Source organism: Delphinus delphis, chromosome 20, assembly GCF_949987515.2.
Source record: "Delphinus delphis chromosome 20, mDelDel1.2, whole genome shotgun sequence".
Classification (NCBI taxonomy): Eukaryota; Metazoa; Chordata; class Mammalia; order Artiodactyla; family Delphinidae; genus Delphinus; species Delphinus delphis.
Genome location: NC_082702.1, coordinates 16,199,391 through 16,216,569, shown reverse-complemented (window position 1 = coordinate 16,216,569; position 17,179 = coordinate 16,199,391). Strand labels below are relative to the sequence as shown.

General features: G+C 54.5%; 1 protein-coding gene across 2 annotated transcripts; it reads left to right on the top strand.

The window, feature by feature from the left end:
• The first annotated feature begins 2,465 nt into the window (after positions 1 to 2,465).
• Positions 2,466 to 17,057, top strand: LSR (lipolysis stimulated lipoprotein receptor). 2 transcript variants are annotated; one of them, XM_059999436.2, is made up of 10 exons: positions 2,466 to 2,801; positions 3,981 to 4,325; positions 9,346 to 9,465; positions 11,383 to 11,439; positions 11,994 to 12,140; positions 15,223 to 15,375; positions 15,512 to 15,571; positions 15,672 to 15,803; positions 16,060 to 16,688; positions 16,783 to 17,057. In XM_059999436.2, exons 1-10 carry the CDS (start codon positions 2,690 to 2,692, stop codon positions 16,816 to 16,818), a joined length of 1,791 nt encoding a protein of 596 aa, XP_059855419.1. In that variant the 5' UTR covers positions 2,466 to 2,689; the 3' UTR covers positions 16,819 to 17,057. The 2 variants fall into 2 exon arrangements, with proteins under 2 accessions (XP_059855419.1, XP_059855420.1); XM_059999437.2 differs by lacking the exon at positions 11,383 to 11,439 and having other exon boundaries at positions 16,783 to 17,053.
• Positions 17,058 to 17,179: the final 122 nt, after the last annotated feature.

The window sequence follows — 17,179 nt, the reverse complement described above, 5'->3', positions numbered from 1 at the left end:
CATAGATATGACACCAAAAACACAGGCAACAAAAGAAAAAATAGATAAACTGAGCTTCATCAAATTAAGAACTTTTGTGAATCAAAGGACACTATCAAGAAAGTGAAAAAACAATCGACAGGACAGGAAAAAATATTTGCAAATTATATATCTGACAAGGGATTAATATTCAGTATTAGGGATGAATATTCAATATTCATTGGGATGAATATTCAAGGGATGAATATTCAATATTCAATTTATAATTGTATAAAAAGAACTACAATTCAACAGCAGAGAACAAAACAACGCAATTCAAAAATGGGCAAACGTTTGAATAGACATTTCTCCAAAGAAGATACACAAATGGCCAAGAAGTAGATGAAAAGATGCTCAATATCATTAGTCATTAGGGAAATGCAAATCAAAACCCTGATGAGATGCCACTTCACACCAACTAGGATGGCTATAATCAAGAAAACAGAAAAAAACAAGTGTTGGTGAGGTGTGAACCCTTGTGCATTGCTGGTGGGAATACAAAAGGTGCATCGATATGGAAAACAATTTGGCAATTCCTCAAGTTTAAAACTAGAACTACAATATGACCTAGTAATTCCTCTCCTAGGTATATATCCAAAAGGATTGAAAACAAGTATCTGTACACCAATGTTCACAGCAGTGTTATTTACAATAACTAAAAGGTGGAAACAACTCAAGGATCTAACAGATAAATGGATACACATAATGTGGTATATACATAAAATGAAATACTATTTCAGCCATAAAAAGGACAGAAATTTTGATTGCTATATATGCTACAATGTGGATGGACCTTGAAAACATGTGTAGTGAAATAAGCCAGACACAGAAGACAAATGTCATATGATTCCACTTAAATGAGGTACCTAGAATAGGCAATTTGATAGAGAAAGAAAGTAGAAAAGAGGTTACCAGGTGCTGGGGGCAGGTGGGAATGGGGAATTATTGTTTAATAAGTAGAGTCTATACTGGGGATGATGAGAAAGATTAGATAGTGGTGATGAGTACACAACCATGTGAATGTAATTACTGCCGCTGAATTGTATACTTGCAAATGGTTAAAATGATTACTATTATGGTATGTATACTTTACCACAACAAAAAAGTGTGTGTGTGGGGGGGGGGGGAAATGTGACCTGGTTGAAATTTTATAAAAAGTGGTCAGGGAAGGTGTCACTGCAAAGATGACCTTTAAGTAAAGCCCTAAAGGAGGGGAGGATCAGGTGGCCATCTGAGGGACGGGTGTTCCCGCAGACGAAGTAGTGAGGGCAAGAGGCCTGAAGTGAGAGGGTGAGAGGCACATTCCCAAACGCTGAGTTGGCCAGTTGAGTAAGCCAGGGGGAGAGTGGTGACGTCAGAGAGGGCTCAGGCCACTTCCCAGTATTTTGATTTCTGCTGGGAGGGGGAGACACGGGAAGGATTTGAGCAGAGGGGCATGATCCAACTTGGGTTTTAACAGGATGCGGTCGAACAAAACATCCCTGGGTACGTAACCCGCCAGCCAGTAACCAGTTTGCGACCTCCGGGGGGACTCCTCAGAAGCTCCCAGAGTTCCCCAGGATGCACTTCCCCTAGCCGCCATCGGAGGACAGCAGAGCCGCGTAGAGCGCCTCGCGTTCCGGGTGCCTGGCCTCGCCCCACCCCGCCCTCGACGCAGGTGGCCCCGCTCCCTACGAATCCTTAGGCGGAAACCGTCCCTAGTCCTGCGCCTCCGCTCGGCCCCTTTAAGAGCCATAGTTTCCGGAGGCCAGACCTGGGGCGATGAACGCCCGGGGGCCAAACCAAAAGTTAGGAATTGCGGGGGGCGGGGAGGCGGAGAAAACTTCCAAAGTAGAATTACAACTTTTCCTGGGCCCCACTCCCCTCGGGCATCCCTAAGGAGGCACACTTGCTTTCCGAAAACTTCGCTTGGTTCTTTATATCGCCTAAGTGTAAAGCGCGCGAGGACCGCATCGCCTCAGTCCAGCCGAACGCGAGGACCCCGAGGTCTACCGGGAAAATCAGGCGCTAAAAGCAAGCCTCTTCCAGCCCAAGGCACGCTTAGACTCGCCCCTCCCCGCACGGTGTACCTAGGCGGGTCCATCGCCAGGTGGGGAGAGGGGTGTGGGCGGAGAGGGAACAGGTGCGCGGCGGCGCCCGCCTCCCTCAACAGGTGAATCACTCCAGTTGAGTCTCGATTCTCGGTGATTCACACCCCGCGCGGCATGACCTGAGCAGAAGGGGGCCGGACGGGATCCCTAGTCTGCAGGCGCCCTCCCGGCAGGCTGGTCACTTGGTTCCGACCCTCGGGGGCCGGAACGCACCTGGGTCAGCCCACTTCCGGGGAGGGAGGTGGAGGAGCCCCTCCCCGCCGCCCACCCCCTAGCCCTGCCCTGTGTTCTCACCCTGTGTACCTGGGCCGATCCATTCCCCAGAGCCACGGGGGGTGGAGTGGCTCGGAGATCCACAGCGGGTCAAGCAAGTTTCTCCCCGAAAGCTGGAAGCATGCTCTTCGTCCACGATATGTCCTCTAGTTAAAATCCTAGAACAGGGTGGGCTTGGAATAGGAACAAGGAACGGAAGGAGGAAGGGGAGGAGCAGGCACCCCTCCCAGTCTTGGTGCGCGCCGCGCCCCCTACCCTCCGGGTACCTGGGAGGGGACGCTCGGGCCCAACTCGCCCAGACCGGCGAGATGGCGCCTTTGGCCCGCCGGCCCTTCTGGGGGCGGCTGGGCTCCTGCCCGACCACCCCGGGCTGGGGTACTGTCGTCTTCGTGTGGCTCTTTCTCAGCACCTTGTGCACAGGTACGGAGAGCGGGGTCCCTGGTGCCGCGGAACGGCGGGAGGGCACTGTAGAAGGGCGATGGATGGAGTTCTCCACTGCCCAGGAGGCAGGAGAACTGGGGGAGGGGGAGCGCAGAGACTAAGACCTCCTGATCCCCAAGTCTCCGGAGATCCCTTGTGTGCCAGAGAAGAATTCTCTATTCGTGCCTGAGAGCGCTCCCCCGCCCTTGTTCAGAGATAGCAGGAAGTGAAACTCCCGGGACAGCGAATCCGGGAGCGGCAAGGAGAATGGGACCCGTTGTGGGGTAGGGGTGAAGGACCACCGATCACTGGGAAAGGCCGGGATGAGGACTCGGTAGCCCGCCGAGATTTCTAAGTCTTGGGGTAACGGGGAGAAGGCACTTGAGCGTTGGAGTAGAAGATTCCTAGGGGGAGAGATCAAGAAACAGCGCCCAGGCATTGGGTGGGTGCGGTATTGGAAACTCCCCACCCCCCAACCCAACCATGTCCGAAGTATCTGTGCGTAGGAGTCTGGTGGAAGGGACTCAAGGACTTGTTTGGAAACCATCTTCTGCTGGATCTGATGTTTGTTTGGGTGGGGGTATCAGAGGTACTTTACTTTTCAGCAGGCACTTTGGGCGTGTTCATTTGAGATGCTTTTGGGTGGGCTGAGGTGGGAGGCTGGTGGAGACATTACAGGGGGGCTTTAACCATTGTATGCAAAGCAGTCCAAACAACTCCAAAATCCCCCCCTCCAAATTCACAGAACCCGGAGTAACTTGGAACACTTGGTGGTTGTTTTTGAAGGGGGGCCTTGAGCACTGTGGGCTTTGTGGGGGGCCATTTGGGCTTGCCTGCACGGGCCACAGAGAGGCCCTTTCCATGACAGAATGGGCAAGGGAAGAGGGGGCAAGGGCGGTTCCGAGGTCACACTCTGGGAAGAGGGGTGGACAGGATGTTCCAAGAAATCTGGCCAATGTGACCTTGCACCGGCCGCTTCAGCCCCCTGGGTCTGTAAAATGGGCATGATTATCGGAGCTATCTCACCGGTCTTGGGGATTAAGGAACAATGTGTGCCAGGCGCTTTGTAAAACCGTACACTTGTAAATGTCAAGCTGGTGACAAGTAATGTTGCTCCTTCCTGCTGAAGCACCTCCTTGAGCTCACAGCGGTCCCTCTGCTGACTCTCCTTGCCCTCAGCCCCTGCCAGCGCCATCCAGGTGACTGTGACAGACCCCTACCACGTGGTGATCCTATTCCAACCCGTGACCCTGCCCTGCTCCTACCAGTCGACCACGACCCCCACGGCGCCCATCGTGATCTGGAAGTACAAGTCTTTCTGCCGGGACCGCCTTGCTGACGCCTTCTCCCCAGCCAGTGTTGACAACCAGCTTAACGCCCAGCTGGCGGCTGGTAACCCGGGCTACAACCCCTACGTGGAGTGCCAGGACAGCGTGCGCACCGTCAGGGTTGTGGCCACCAAACTGGGCAATGCCGTGACCCTGGGAGACTACTACCAGGGCCGGAGGATCACCATCACAGGAAGTACGTGGGGTCGGGAGGGGGGAGGCAGGGGGTGGGCTGGGGCTGGACTGGGTGGTGGTGCTGGCTTCCTCATGTCCAACCTGGAGTCCCCACCTGGAAGTTCGTCAGTGCCAGTGTCTGAAAGGATTGACAGAGGGAGGGATCCTTTCTTCTACCCATCCGTCCCTTCCTTTATTTAACAGCAAAGGTTTATTGAGCACCTAACATATACCAGGCACATTTGAGGCCTTGGATATACAGCAGTAAACAAAATCATCAAATCCCTTCCCTCCTGGAGCTTGAATTCCAGTGAGGGAGACAAATAAGATAAACACAACACATACTATCAAGTGCTTGAAGATAAAGAAAAGTGGGTAATGGAGGGAGAGGCGGGGTTCTATAATAATACTAGTAGCATCAGCAATAATAAGTAGAATGTATATAAGTAACAACTCTTAAAGAGCCTCCTGTGTGCCGGGCTCTAATCCAGTTTGACATGGATTAACTCATTTAGACCCACAGTAATTGAGTGGGTGGATTCTGTTATTGTCATTTTACAGAGACCCAGAGAGGTCAAGTGACTTGCACAAGGTCACACAGCTGGTGGGAGTCTAAGTCAGACACTTTGGGTCTAGTCTTCAAGCTAGTAACCCCTTTGCTTGCCCAGGGAGTTCAGCAAAGAACTCACTGAGGAGGTAACAGGAGTGAACCGAAGGGGTGAGGGATTTTAATGGAGAAAGCCTACAACTTGCCAGGTGCTTTATGCCCACATTTTACACTCAGGACAGCTGAGGCACAGAGAGATAAAGTAGCTTGTCTTGGTGCACAGCCAGTGAAGGGCTGGCGCTGGGATTTGAATCAGGCAGCACTGAGAACCCTTGTCCTTCACCATAATGCTAGCTGCTGATAGGAGGTGCCTGTTGGAACCGGGTAAAGGGCAGTGGGGAAGCCGTTCATTCATTCATCCATTTATTTGGTATTTATGGGACATCTTCTAAGTGCCAGAAGCTATGGTAACCAGTGCTGGGGCTGCAGGGGTGATCAGGGCAGCCAAGATCCCTGTCCTCAAGGAGGTGATGTTCTCGTGGGATGAGACGGGCAACAAACAAGCAGATAAAGAAGGAGTGAGAGAATTTCAGAGAGTCCTGCAAAGTGCTACAAAGAAAACAGACCTGGGTGATATGTGATAATGACTCGGGGCTCACCCCTTAAAACCGCTGCAAATATGATTTGAAGAGGAACTGGGACTGTGCCCTAAAGAATCTAGCAGTCAGAGAGGAGGGTGATGGGCAGCGGTGGGTGAGGGACGAAGGCTCACCTGCTTCAACAAGGATTAGAGTTTCAATCATGGGCATGGGGGCCGAGGAGGGAAGGGGGCATCCCTTTACCAACTCCAAGAGACCAGGCCTTGGAACACAGTCCTCCCCACCCTCTGTCTAGACCATGGGCAGGGACCCAGCGTGTCAGTCTTGTTTTGGGGAGGGACCGGCCCTGCTGGCTCTGAATTTCCACGGGCAGCGAGCCCAAAGCCTCCTGCTGTTCTCGTGGATAAACGGCTTCTTGCGGGTTCAACCTGTGTAGGCCCCTACCCCATAATCCAGGGACTTCTCCAGCCTGGACCAGGTTATGACCGGACAGCCCTGTCAGGACAGCTTCAGTCCTGAGAGTGCCCTTGAAGACTGGCTGGAACTGTGCCCCATTTGCTGAGTCCAGAACTCAAGTGACCTTCAGGCTGTATCTGGGGCAGATTCTTCCTGCTCCAGAGGCCCCACAGGCCCAGGTCTTTCAAGTTGCCTTGACCTGGGCCCATGTTTGATATAGGCCATGATTTGTAAACATCCATTGTGTGTATGTCCTTTCAGGAAGCCCAGTAGCCATGGGAGCTTCCTCCATTTCAGCTTTGAGGATGGAGAAAAGCAGAGTTCTCTTTGGAATTCCTAGGGTCACCAACGGCCCAGGTTTTAAAAGTGAAAGTCATCCTGGGAAAACCAGAGCAGTGTCCCTCAGCTTGGGTGGGTCCCGCTTCCCCTTCCGTTCTTCCGTCGTTTGGGTGATGTGGGCGCCTGGATTGGGGCCCTGTTTCTACCTCTTCAGGCTGCTTGGGGCCCATGTGCCCCCAACTCAGTAGCGCTGGACCTGAGAGCTCATGGGACCCCCTCCTGAGATCACCAGGGCCGCCTCTGCTGTGTGCAGATGAGGAATTAGAGGCCCAGGGAGGTGGAGGAAAGCCCAGCTCCTGTTCCCAAGTGGAGGCCCGGCATTTTCTCCTTGCACCTAAAACAATTAGAGCAATGCCCAGCCCAGGTGATGTCAGGACCAGACATAGACTGGGAACAGGGTGCGCCTTGCAGGAAGGAGGTGGGCCCAGGCCTTAGAACTGATCAAAAGAAGCCGGAAAGTGGTATTTTTCATGGGTTTTGAAAACATTGTGCAGGCCAAACAAAACGCATTGAGACCCAGATCCGGCCCGCAGGAGCCCAGAGTTTAGCTTCTGGCCTAGGAGCTCTTGCTGCCCTAGGGGCTGCCTTCCCGCCCCCCTCCAGCTTTGGGCGGGGCCCTCCTCTTGGGTTCTGGTTTTGGAGAGGCATTTTGAGAGTCTGATTTAAAGATACAAGTGGAAAAAATGATGGGCCAAGAGGGTGTTATGGAGAATCTGGAGGATTTGGGAGAATGTAGGTTAGAGTTTTAGGATGATTCCATGAAAGAACATATGCAGAGGGACCCAGCACATAGTAAGAGATCAATAACTGGGGGCTGGATACGTGACCACGAAGGAGTGTCTGCGCCCAGGGTCACCCTACCTTTCGGGTCACTTAAACTCTGCACGGTCCCCACCTCTACAACAGAGGCACTTCCTGTCTGCCTTCTATTACTGCTATCACCATCTGATCCTCGATATGTTTAAATTTTTTATTTGTCACTCTTTCCCAGTTAGGATCTGAGCCGTGTAAGGGCAGGGGTTCATACCTGTCCTCTACAGCAGTGGTTCTCAAACGTGTGGGTCTTAGGGCCTCCTTACACTCTTAATTACTGAGGTCCTCAAAGAGCTTCGTTTTTACAGCTAGAAAACTGAGAAGATAAAAAACATTTTTTAATGACGATAATAAACTCTATAGATTAGTAGAAATAACATACTTTTATGAAAAAATAACCGTATTTTCCAAATGAAAAACTCTAATGAAAACGTATGGCATTGATTTTATGTTTTTGCACATCTCAGAGTCTGGCTGAATAGAAGCTGGCTTCTCAAAGCTGCTTCTGCATTCGATGTATTGTGATAACACACGCGTGCAGCCTCTGGAAAGCTCCGCACTACACTCACGAGATTAAGTGAAAAAGGCAACTATCTTACGATTATTATGAAAATAACTTTGACCTCAGGGATCCCCTGCAAAGGCCTGGCGGAACCCTGGGTCCCACGGATCCCACTTTGAGAACTGTTGCTCTTCAGTACACCAGGTGCCTCATTTACTGCCTGGAACATCATCAGATGCATTCAGTAATCGTGTGTCGCATATTGAATGACTGTATCGGGCGCCTATTCGGATATAGCCACATGCCCAGAACACTAAGGAAGGTCAGCATGGGGAGGGAAGGGGTTCGTTCCCAGATCCTGGCCAGGCCCCGGAGGACTCAGCAGCGACCAGGACAGACCAGGCTCTGCTTGCCGGGAGCCCGCTTCCTCCTGGAGATGGGATCGTGGCCAGTCAGCCCCTAAGCTGGCTGATACAATTAGGCAGTCTGGCAGGGGAGCTGTGCCAGCAGGATGGAACCAGCCCCCCGAGGGTCTGTGAACACAGAGCCAGGCAGAGGGAACAGCAGGAGTGCAGGCTGAGGCAGTTGTGAGCCCAGCACGTGGGGGGACAGTGAGGCGGCCAGTGTGTCTGGAGTCTAGTGAGTGAGGGAGAGTTGGGGGGATGAGGCTGGTGTGGTGACCAGTGGCCGTGTGTCACTGCAAGGGCCTTGTGAGCCAGGGTGAGGCGATTGGAATGGTGTAGATAGACATCGAGAGGAGGTTTTTCTATGGATGTGAGGGCTTCCTTCCGAAGAATGAAGGAGGCTCCGGGTCTTTCGTTCCTTTGGCAGTTGACTGATGCCCAGGTGCTGTGGACTGGGGCGCACGCAGTGGCTGCCCTCGGAACTGTCCTGGGGAAGGGCAGGGGTCCGTGGGGCAAGGTGGTAGGCAGGTCTGAGGGAGCCAGAGCAGCTGGGGAGAAAGGCTGTGGGCCTCTGGGGGTGCTGTCTCTGGCCTGTTCCTACCTCCTGTCCTCCGGGGGGCCTAAGGTGGAGTTGCCCCGCAGCCCCATCTCACACCCTGTCCTGCCCTGGTGAATGGCTGGAGGGATTTAACTAATTAGGGCCTGAGGAGCAGAGAGGAAACTGGATGTGCCGAAACACTTTCTTTTCTGGTGTAATTAACAGGCTCCTTGCCCCGGGCTGCTTCACAGAGCGTCCCCAAGCCCTGGGCCTGACCTGGAAGCGGGGTGCCAATGGTGGCCGGAGGACGAGGGAACTAGTCTAAGAGACTAGTCTAAGTCTCTCCCTCACATCCCCGCCTTCTCATGCCTGGGTGACTCCTGATTCCTGGAATCTGGCCTGTTTATCTTTGCTTCCTTATCCAGGCCCCAGGCCCCTGGGTCTGCACTAGGCTCTGTGGTGGGTCGTGTCTTGGGGAGTCGACTTTTGCTTTGGGACATGGGACAGAGGAAGGCGTAAGTCTGAAGTGTTGGCTCTGGAGTCAGACCGTCCCAGCCCCACCACCCCAGTTTTTGCCACAATTGTACAGCTCATCAGTAATTTCACCAGACCTCTTTCTTTTCTCTACAAGACAGGGAAGGTAACAGCGCCATCTGACAACCTTCTTGAAATTCCCCGCATTAAGTGTTTAGAACCGAGCCTAAAAGGTAGAGCACCCTTGGTATGAGTGATTCAATTTTCACTCGTCTGTCTGCAGCCCCCTTCCCCATGTGCTCATGGCAGGGGCTGCGGGCATCAGGCACCCCTCCCCCGAGGTGCCCTCACGCGTCTCCTCCTGACGCAGATGCTGACCTGACCTTTGAACAGACGGCTTGGGGGGACAGCGGTGTGTACTACTGCTCTGTGGTCTCAGCCCAGGACCTCCAGGGGAACAACGAGGCCTACGCAGAGCTCATCGTCCTCGGTGAGTGGGCTGGGCCCTGAGGGACAGGGTCGGGGGCTTCTTCTGCCACTGCTGTATCTGCTCTCTGCCCTCCGGCTCACTCTCTGGGCTCTGTCGCCTGCTCTGTTCTCCCCTCACAGCACCACCAGTCACTTGGGCACATATGTACCCTGCACCCCAGGCAGGGTAGGGACCCCTCGCCCGCCGCAACATTTCAAATAAACCAGAGCCAGAACTAAGAGTGGAGAGAAATGGGGACTCTACCTCTTCCCAGTCTCCGTTTTTAAAAGTACAGAAACGGTTAGAGTTGATGGGCAGTGAGCGAGGAGGGTTGATGGCGTATATAATTGAGAGGAGGCTTCTGCCCCACCCCCAGAGCCACCTCTCACCCCGGAGTCCCTTGCCAGAGCACGGGAAGCCGGCCCTCTGCCCTGCTGGGATGGCACTGTGTGGCTTGTGTAGTTATTGCTCCCCTTAAGCTCGGCTGCCTCTACAAGCTCAGGGGCAGGCTGGGGTACCCGCCAGCAGCCTCCACCTGGCTGTGAGCCCCCACCCCCCCGCCATGTGTGGAAGGGATGCTGCCGTTAGCCAGATGCTCTGTTCTAAGCTGACACATACAGTCTCGCGTGGTGTGTGCTCTATGTGAGATGTTGCCATCATCACATGCATGATGCAAGGTGACGCATGTGTGCACGAGCACAGGATGGGGGAGCACGCCCCAGGGTGCTCAGATCATGCAACAGAGTTCATGTCTGGGTGACAGAATGCATGCACCAGTGACCCAGAGAAATCTGTGTGTTCTTTGGTAAAATGCACAATCTACATCAGCATGTCTCAAGTTTAGTCACAGGACCGACGTAAAAGATTATTGAGGAGCTCAAAGAAATTTTGTTTACGTTTCTGTGGGTTATATTTATAGTTGTTTAACATATTATAAATTGAATCCGGCACACAGTCGATTACCATCAGAGCACATGACATCATCACATGTGATGGAGCCTGTGGAAAGCTCCCCTGCCTGCACCTCTACTGGCGAAGGAGAGTGAGGAGGGCAAACGATGGCTTAGTGTTACCAGGAGAGCGCTGGCGAAGGAGAGTGAGAAGGGCAAACGATGGCTTAGTGTCATCAGGAGAGCGGCTTGGCCTCCCAGACAGGACCACACTTTGAGAACCGCTGGTTTATATGCTAGAACCTTCTCCTGGGGGCATGTGGCATGGGGTGCTGAGCTCTGGATAGAGCTTTGTTGGTGTACAGCCAGGTGTGTCCATGCCTCTGAGATACAGCCCTCGCGGGGCACAGAGTGCCGGGCGGCACCTAGACGAGACACCAGCTGTGCCATGAAGCTTGCGTAGGGGACCCCGGTGGGCAGAGAACCAGGGCCATACTGTGACTTTTATGGGTTGTAGGCACTTTCGCCTTCAAGGGCCTCTTCCTCTGGATTAAAAAAACACATTTTATGATTGTGTTGTTATAAAGACAAGTCATTGTTATATATTCAGTATTGTCGTATTTTTTTCTTCAGATTTTAAAATAAAACATTTCTATGGGCCCTAGCATTACTGTGCCTCTTGTGCCTGGTGGAACAGGGACTGCCCCTCTCACCTGGGATGGAACCCTTTGGGGCAATAGGACCTGTGTGTGTGGAAGAGATGGAGTCCCAAACTAAGGTCGATCCTTCAGAACCCATGGGATACATCCTGGAACCCTTCTGGGCAATAGAATCCCCCATGGCGGGAGAGAGTGAGTGAATTACGTGATGGAAATCTTCTGGAAAACAGCACCCACATAGGATGGGGGGATGGGGGAGGAACCACATGCTCGGACCCTGCTAGTCCACCGACCCCACCTCTTCTGCAGGGCATACCTCCACCCTGATGACCCCGGAGCTGGGCTTCAGGGCAGGGGCAGCATAATCTGTCTCTCTTTTGTCCCTCCAGGCAGGACCTCTGGGGTGGCTGAGCTCTTACCCGGTTTTCAGGCGGGGCCCATGGAAGGTAGGGCGGGTGGAGTCCCCCATGTACCACTTACCGCTTCTGTCCGAGTACTCTCCCCCGCCCTAAACGCCGCTCGCTCAGACCCCACTAAAAACGCCGCCTGACTCCGACTCCGGCGCATCTAGTGACCTGGCTCTGGGCCGTGGGGTGGGCTGGGCTGGCTGACGAGGGGCCTGGGGTGTAGGCAGGGGGCTCCTGTGACTGGTGCCTGCAGTGCCCTTCTGGGGGTCGGGATCTGGGCAGCTGGCTCTCTGTCCTCTCTCAAGGCTACAGCCTATCTTGCTCTGGCCGGGTCGCCTTGTGTTCACTGCCTCGTCCAGATGAGCCTGGGGCGAGCTCCCTAACTTTGGGGCCGGCCCGTGTTGTAGAGGAGCGGGCGTCCCTCTGCAGCTGCGCCCCAGCCCCTGGCGCGGAGACTCCAGCAAGATCTGCAGCTTCCCGGAGAGCTCTGCAGACGGCCCCTGCCCCACCCTCACTCCGCACTGCCCCCGGTGCCCGCATCCCTGTGCCCTCCCCGGCCTCCCAGCTCAGGGCCGGCTCTTGTCTCTCCGCAGACTGGCTGTTCGTGGTCGTGGTCTGCCTGGCTGCCTTCCTTGTTTTCCTCCTGCTGGGCATCTGCTGGTGTCAGTGTTGCCCCCACACCTGCTGCTGTTACGTCAGGTGCCCCTGCTGCCCCGAAAAGTGCTGCTGCCCAGAGGCCCGTAAGTGTCCCTCGCCCCTCGCCTGTCCGCCCCCGCTTGGCCTCCCTCCTGAGTCCAAGGAGAGGAGGTGGCCGTCTGCCTGCCTCCCGGGACGGTGCCACTCACCGGTCTGGAGGTTTTTGGCCCTGAGGCATGTGGGCCCTCAGATCCGCGACCCGCACTCTGTGCATTGGAAGGCAAAGTCTTAACCACTGGACCACCAGGGAAGTCCCGGTCTGGAGGTTTTAAGGGGAGCAATTTGGGAGAAAGTGGGCCAAGGAGGACCTGCTGTTTTAGATTATCATTTACATACTTCAGCTCTTCACTTATTTTTCACCTTTCATTTATTTTGAGTCTTTGCTTTTGAAAGTATAATTTATGCACGTGGTAAAAAAAAAAAAAAATTCAAATAGTACAAAACATTATTCACCGGAAAGTAAAACTCCCTTTAAAAACAGATTCTTGGGGGCTTCCCTGGTGGTCCAGTGGTTAAGACTCCACGCTTCCACTGCCGGGGGCACATGTTTGATCCCTGGTTGGGGAACTAACATCCCACATGACACGCGGGGTGGCCAAAAAAAAATAAAAAAATAAAAACAAAATGTAAGTGAAAAAGGTGAGAAACCAAACAAGGTTGACAGCCCCAGCAAACTCAAGCATCTTTTAACAACCCACATCCACACAAGCACTCCGGATTTCTCACGGATGCCGTTTAAGGACACACCCAGTGCCTCAGAGTGGGCACCTGCAGGCCTGGGATTAGATGTGGGACCAGAGATGGAGGGAGAAGCAGCAAACAAAACAGGGGTGGAAAGGAAGAGAGAGTCTCCCTCCTCCAGCTGCCCCATTCCCCTTCCTCAGGGACCTCAGCACTGCCGGTTCCCTTCCAGAGAGCATCTGGGTGAACCAGCACCTCTGCACTCAGTTGTTGGGAAGTTCGTATGACTATTTTCATCAACTCTGACATGGAAGTTTACACTGGCTACTTTCTTATATTCAGACATATCTGCTCTCTTGTTCCTTGTATTGAAAGTGGGCCATGAAAGCACACTTCCCTACTAGTTCTTAGTGAGGACACCTCACCTTTTCCTTCATCATTGTCAAGTTCACCGTATCTTTACTTGATGAACAGATGATGTTGGTAGACAGAAATAAATAACTTTACGTGTTAGGAGCACCTAGACTATGGGAGACCAAAAGAGGGACGGACCTGCCCCTCTCCTGGCACCCGCTGATTTCTAGGCCAAGGTGGTGGAAAGAATTACCCGTGTAGCTCAGATGGCTGTGTGTTGGCATCCGTATATTTAAGGCTTCCACGTGCCATAACTGCGGTGTGATATGGTCCAGGTAAAATCATAGGCAGTCGTTGCAAGCTTGGGCAGGTAGAGGTTTGAGTCCTGGCTGGACACCTTACCTGTTGGGAAGCCCAGTGAATGACCTCCCCTCTCAGCCCCAGTTTCCTCCTCTGTAAAATGGGGCCATGGTAGAGCCCGCTGTACAGGGTGATTTGGGATCCGGTGAACTGGTGTGTCCCGCATTAACTGCGGGGCTTGGCCTACAGAGAGTGTTCCCCGCCCACTAGCTGTTGGACATTGCTGCTGTCAGCATTGGTAAATCAGAGCCCTGCCACTCACATCACGTGACCTCAGACGAGCAGCTGGTTTCCTTCTCTGCAAGGTCCTGCCGTCACGGGGCGTCGTGAGCATCAAGGGAGCACTGTGTATGCAGGCCCAGCATGGGGCCGCATCTCAATCCATGCTGGCTAACTTTACAGTCACTGAACTCAGCGGTGGGCAACCTGCTTCATCGCGGCCCTGAAAAAAGAAATCCACTGCTCTCTGGAGGCCCGTGCTGGCCATCCCCTCTCCCTCTCATCATTTTTAGTGAGAGCTTCTTGCTTATTGCTCGGGCAGTGGGTGTTAGTCATTTCACAGGTCGCGTGGAATCCTCAAGGGCTGCAAACAAGTTCGCAGTTACCCCACTAACTAAGGCTGGGACCAGGACTGCAAATGCCAGGCCCAGGGCCCCATTTCCTCCATCCTGAGACCCTGTTACCCCAAAGCGAGGCCCCATTAACTCCCTGCCGGAGGCCCTGTCGTTTCTGTCACAGCCACAGGCCTGCTGAGCTGTCCTGGAGCAGCATCTCCCACAGTTAATTGTAAAAGGGCACATCAGCTGAGCCGCCGAAGGGCTTCTTCAGGGCTGGGTGGGGTGGGGCGGGGCTGAGCACTGAGCCTTCTGCCTCCCAACTGAATCAGAGGTGAAGGGAGCTTTCTGAGCCCATCTCCCCACTCCATCTTCCTGTTGGAGTCCCGGGGAGGAAGTGACTTGCCCAGGCCCATGACTTTTGCCTCAAAGCAGCCACCAGAACCCAACCTCTTGCCTGGGGAGGAAGGTGGCAGGGCGAGGAGGAGGATTTGCCCTTGAGTTGTCAAGCCTAGAACCAGGCGGGGGCGGGGTGGGTGCGGCCCCCAAGTGGGAAACACTAGAGGAGACGCTTTGCTGCTTCGCTGAGGCAAGTGAACGCTGAGGCTCCCAAGATCGTGCCTCAGACTGAGTCCCATCACCTTTGGGTCTGCAAGACCCTGTGGGGAGGACGGAGCAGGCGTGTGAGGGGAGTAGGCATGGGATTCCCCCCGCAAGATGATCCATTTTTCTAGAGCAAGGGCTCAGCTGCCAAAGGGAATACTTGTTTACCGGCTATAGGGCGCCTCTGCCCCTGTTGCTCTGTAGGAATGCAGGTCCAGGGTGGCCGCATCTTGTGATAAGCTGGCAGGAGAGTTTGATGTAAAACCTTGTCAGATGTTGGCAAACCACCAAACCGTCTAAAACATACTGGCCTACCAGATCGGGGCCGCCGGCTGCCAATATGCACCCCCCCATCCTGAAACTTCTGTGAGGCATGGCACAGGAGGTGTGGACTCCATGAAGCTGATGTCCCCTAACCTCAGGGACCCTGCAGAAACCAACCAAGCACCTAGGGAAGCTCCTCAGCCTGGGGTGGCGGGAGGTGGGGTGGCGGGGGGGGTGGCGGGGGGAGGTGGGGTGGGAAGAAGGCATGTGGCCCCTGGGGGCCTTCTCATGCTATGCGTGTCCTCCCCAGTGTATGCTGCAGGCAAAGCTGCCACCTCAGGCGTCCCAAGCATCTACGCCCCCAGCACCTATGCCCACCTCTCCCCTGCCAAGACCCCAGCCATGATTCCCATGGGCCCTCTGTACAACGGGTACTCTGGAGACTTCGACAGGAATAGCTCAGGTGAGGTCGGGGGGAGCCAGGAGCAGCTGGGGCAGGGGGTAGGCTGGGTATTTGGCCATTAAGGGGTCTGGGGCTGGAAGGGGGGCTTGGGGGCTGGGAATGCAGGGTTTTCCTCCTGACAGCCAGTCTCCCCCAGTTGGTGGCCACAGCTCCCAGGTACCCCTGCTTCGTGACACAGACAGCAACGTGACCTCTGGTGAGAACCAATCCTTATGAGGTTGGACATGCCTATAGGGGAGGGGGCTGGGTCAGCATCCAACCTCCCGGAACTGATCACCTCCAACTCCTGTCCCCAGAAATCCGTAGTGGCTATAGGATTCAGGCCAACCAGCAGGACGACTCCATGCGGGTCCTGTACTACATGGAGAAGGAGCTGGCCAACTTTGACTCTTCTCGACCTGGTCCCCCAAATGGCCGTGTAGAGCGAGGTGAGGAGCCTTGGGGTCTGAGGGATTCTTGCGGGGGTTGGGGGAAACATGACTCCCTGATACCTGCTCCAAATCCTGGACACAATCCCTCATTCCCTACCATGGCCACAGTGAAGTGTACGATCATCACTAAATAGATGAAAAGCCTAGGGCCCCCTTGAGAGTATATGAGCCAAGTGGGTGACATTGCTGGACCACAGGGCTCCTGACATTAGGTCCTGACCTCCTCCCACCAGTGACACCTTCCTTCCCACAGCCATGAGTGAAGTCACCTCCCTCCATGAGGACGACTGGAGATCCCGGCCTTCCCGGGGCCCTGCCCTCACCCCGATCCGGGATGAGGAGTGGGGTCACCACTCCCCCCGGAGTTCGAGGAGGTGGGAACAAGAGCCCCCCCTGGACCGGCCAGGGAGTGGCTGGGGGGCCGGGCGGCCCCGAGCCCGTTCTGTGGATGCTCTAGATGACCTCGCCCGGCCGGGCTCCGCTGAATCAGGGAGGTCTCCCCCAAGTGGTGGGAGGAGAGGCCGGGCCTGTGCACCCCCCCGAAGCCGCAGCCGTGATGACCTCTACGACCAAGACCAAGACGACTCAAGGCACTTCCCGCACTCCCGGGATCCCTACTATGATGACTTCAGGTCTAGAGGCCGCCCTCATGCTGACCCTAGGGCCCGCTACCACCCCTCCCGGGACCCTCCAGGTGATGGCTCCAGGTCTGGGGACCCCCAATATGATGGGCAGCTACTAGAAGAGGCCTTGCGGAAAAAGGGGCCAGCGGAGAGAAGGAGACCTTACAGGGAGGAAGAAGAGGAAGCCTACTACCCTCCAGCGCCTCCCCCTTACTCTGAGACTGACTCCCAGGCCTCACGGGAGCGGAGGCTTAAGAAGGTGAGTGAACGGCCCTACCTGGCTCTAAGAGCCTTCCTGGACCCTCTTCTCCAGTCCTCCCCAGCTCACATCCTTCTTTCTTTTTCCCTTGCAGAACTTGGGCCTGAGTCGGGAAAGTTTAGTCGTCTGATCTCAACGTTTTGTATGTAACTTTTGTACTTTTTTTTAAATTTGAGGAATTATTGATATTCTCCTCCTAAGACTAATAAAACTTATGATCACAAGTCCTAAGTCTGGAGGGAAGCGTTTGTTTTGCTGCGCGAGGTGGGGAGCCCGGACAGCTGCTGTGTGTGTCTGCAAAAGGCCGCATGTCCAGTTCTCTCTTGGGACTTGCGTCCCGACCCAGGAGGAAAGGACCAGCTCTGCCTTCTCCGTCTCTCGGCGGCCAGGAATACGTGCCCCACGCTGGCTCCGCCCCGCCCTGCGTGCGCGCCCCCGGACCCGCCCAGACGTGCGCATGCGCCTCGGGCCCCCGCCTTCGCGCACCACAG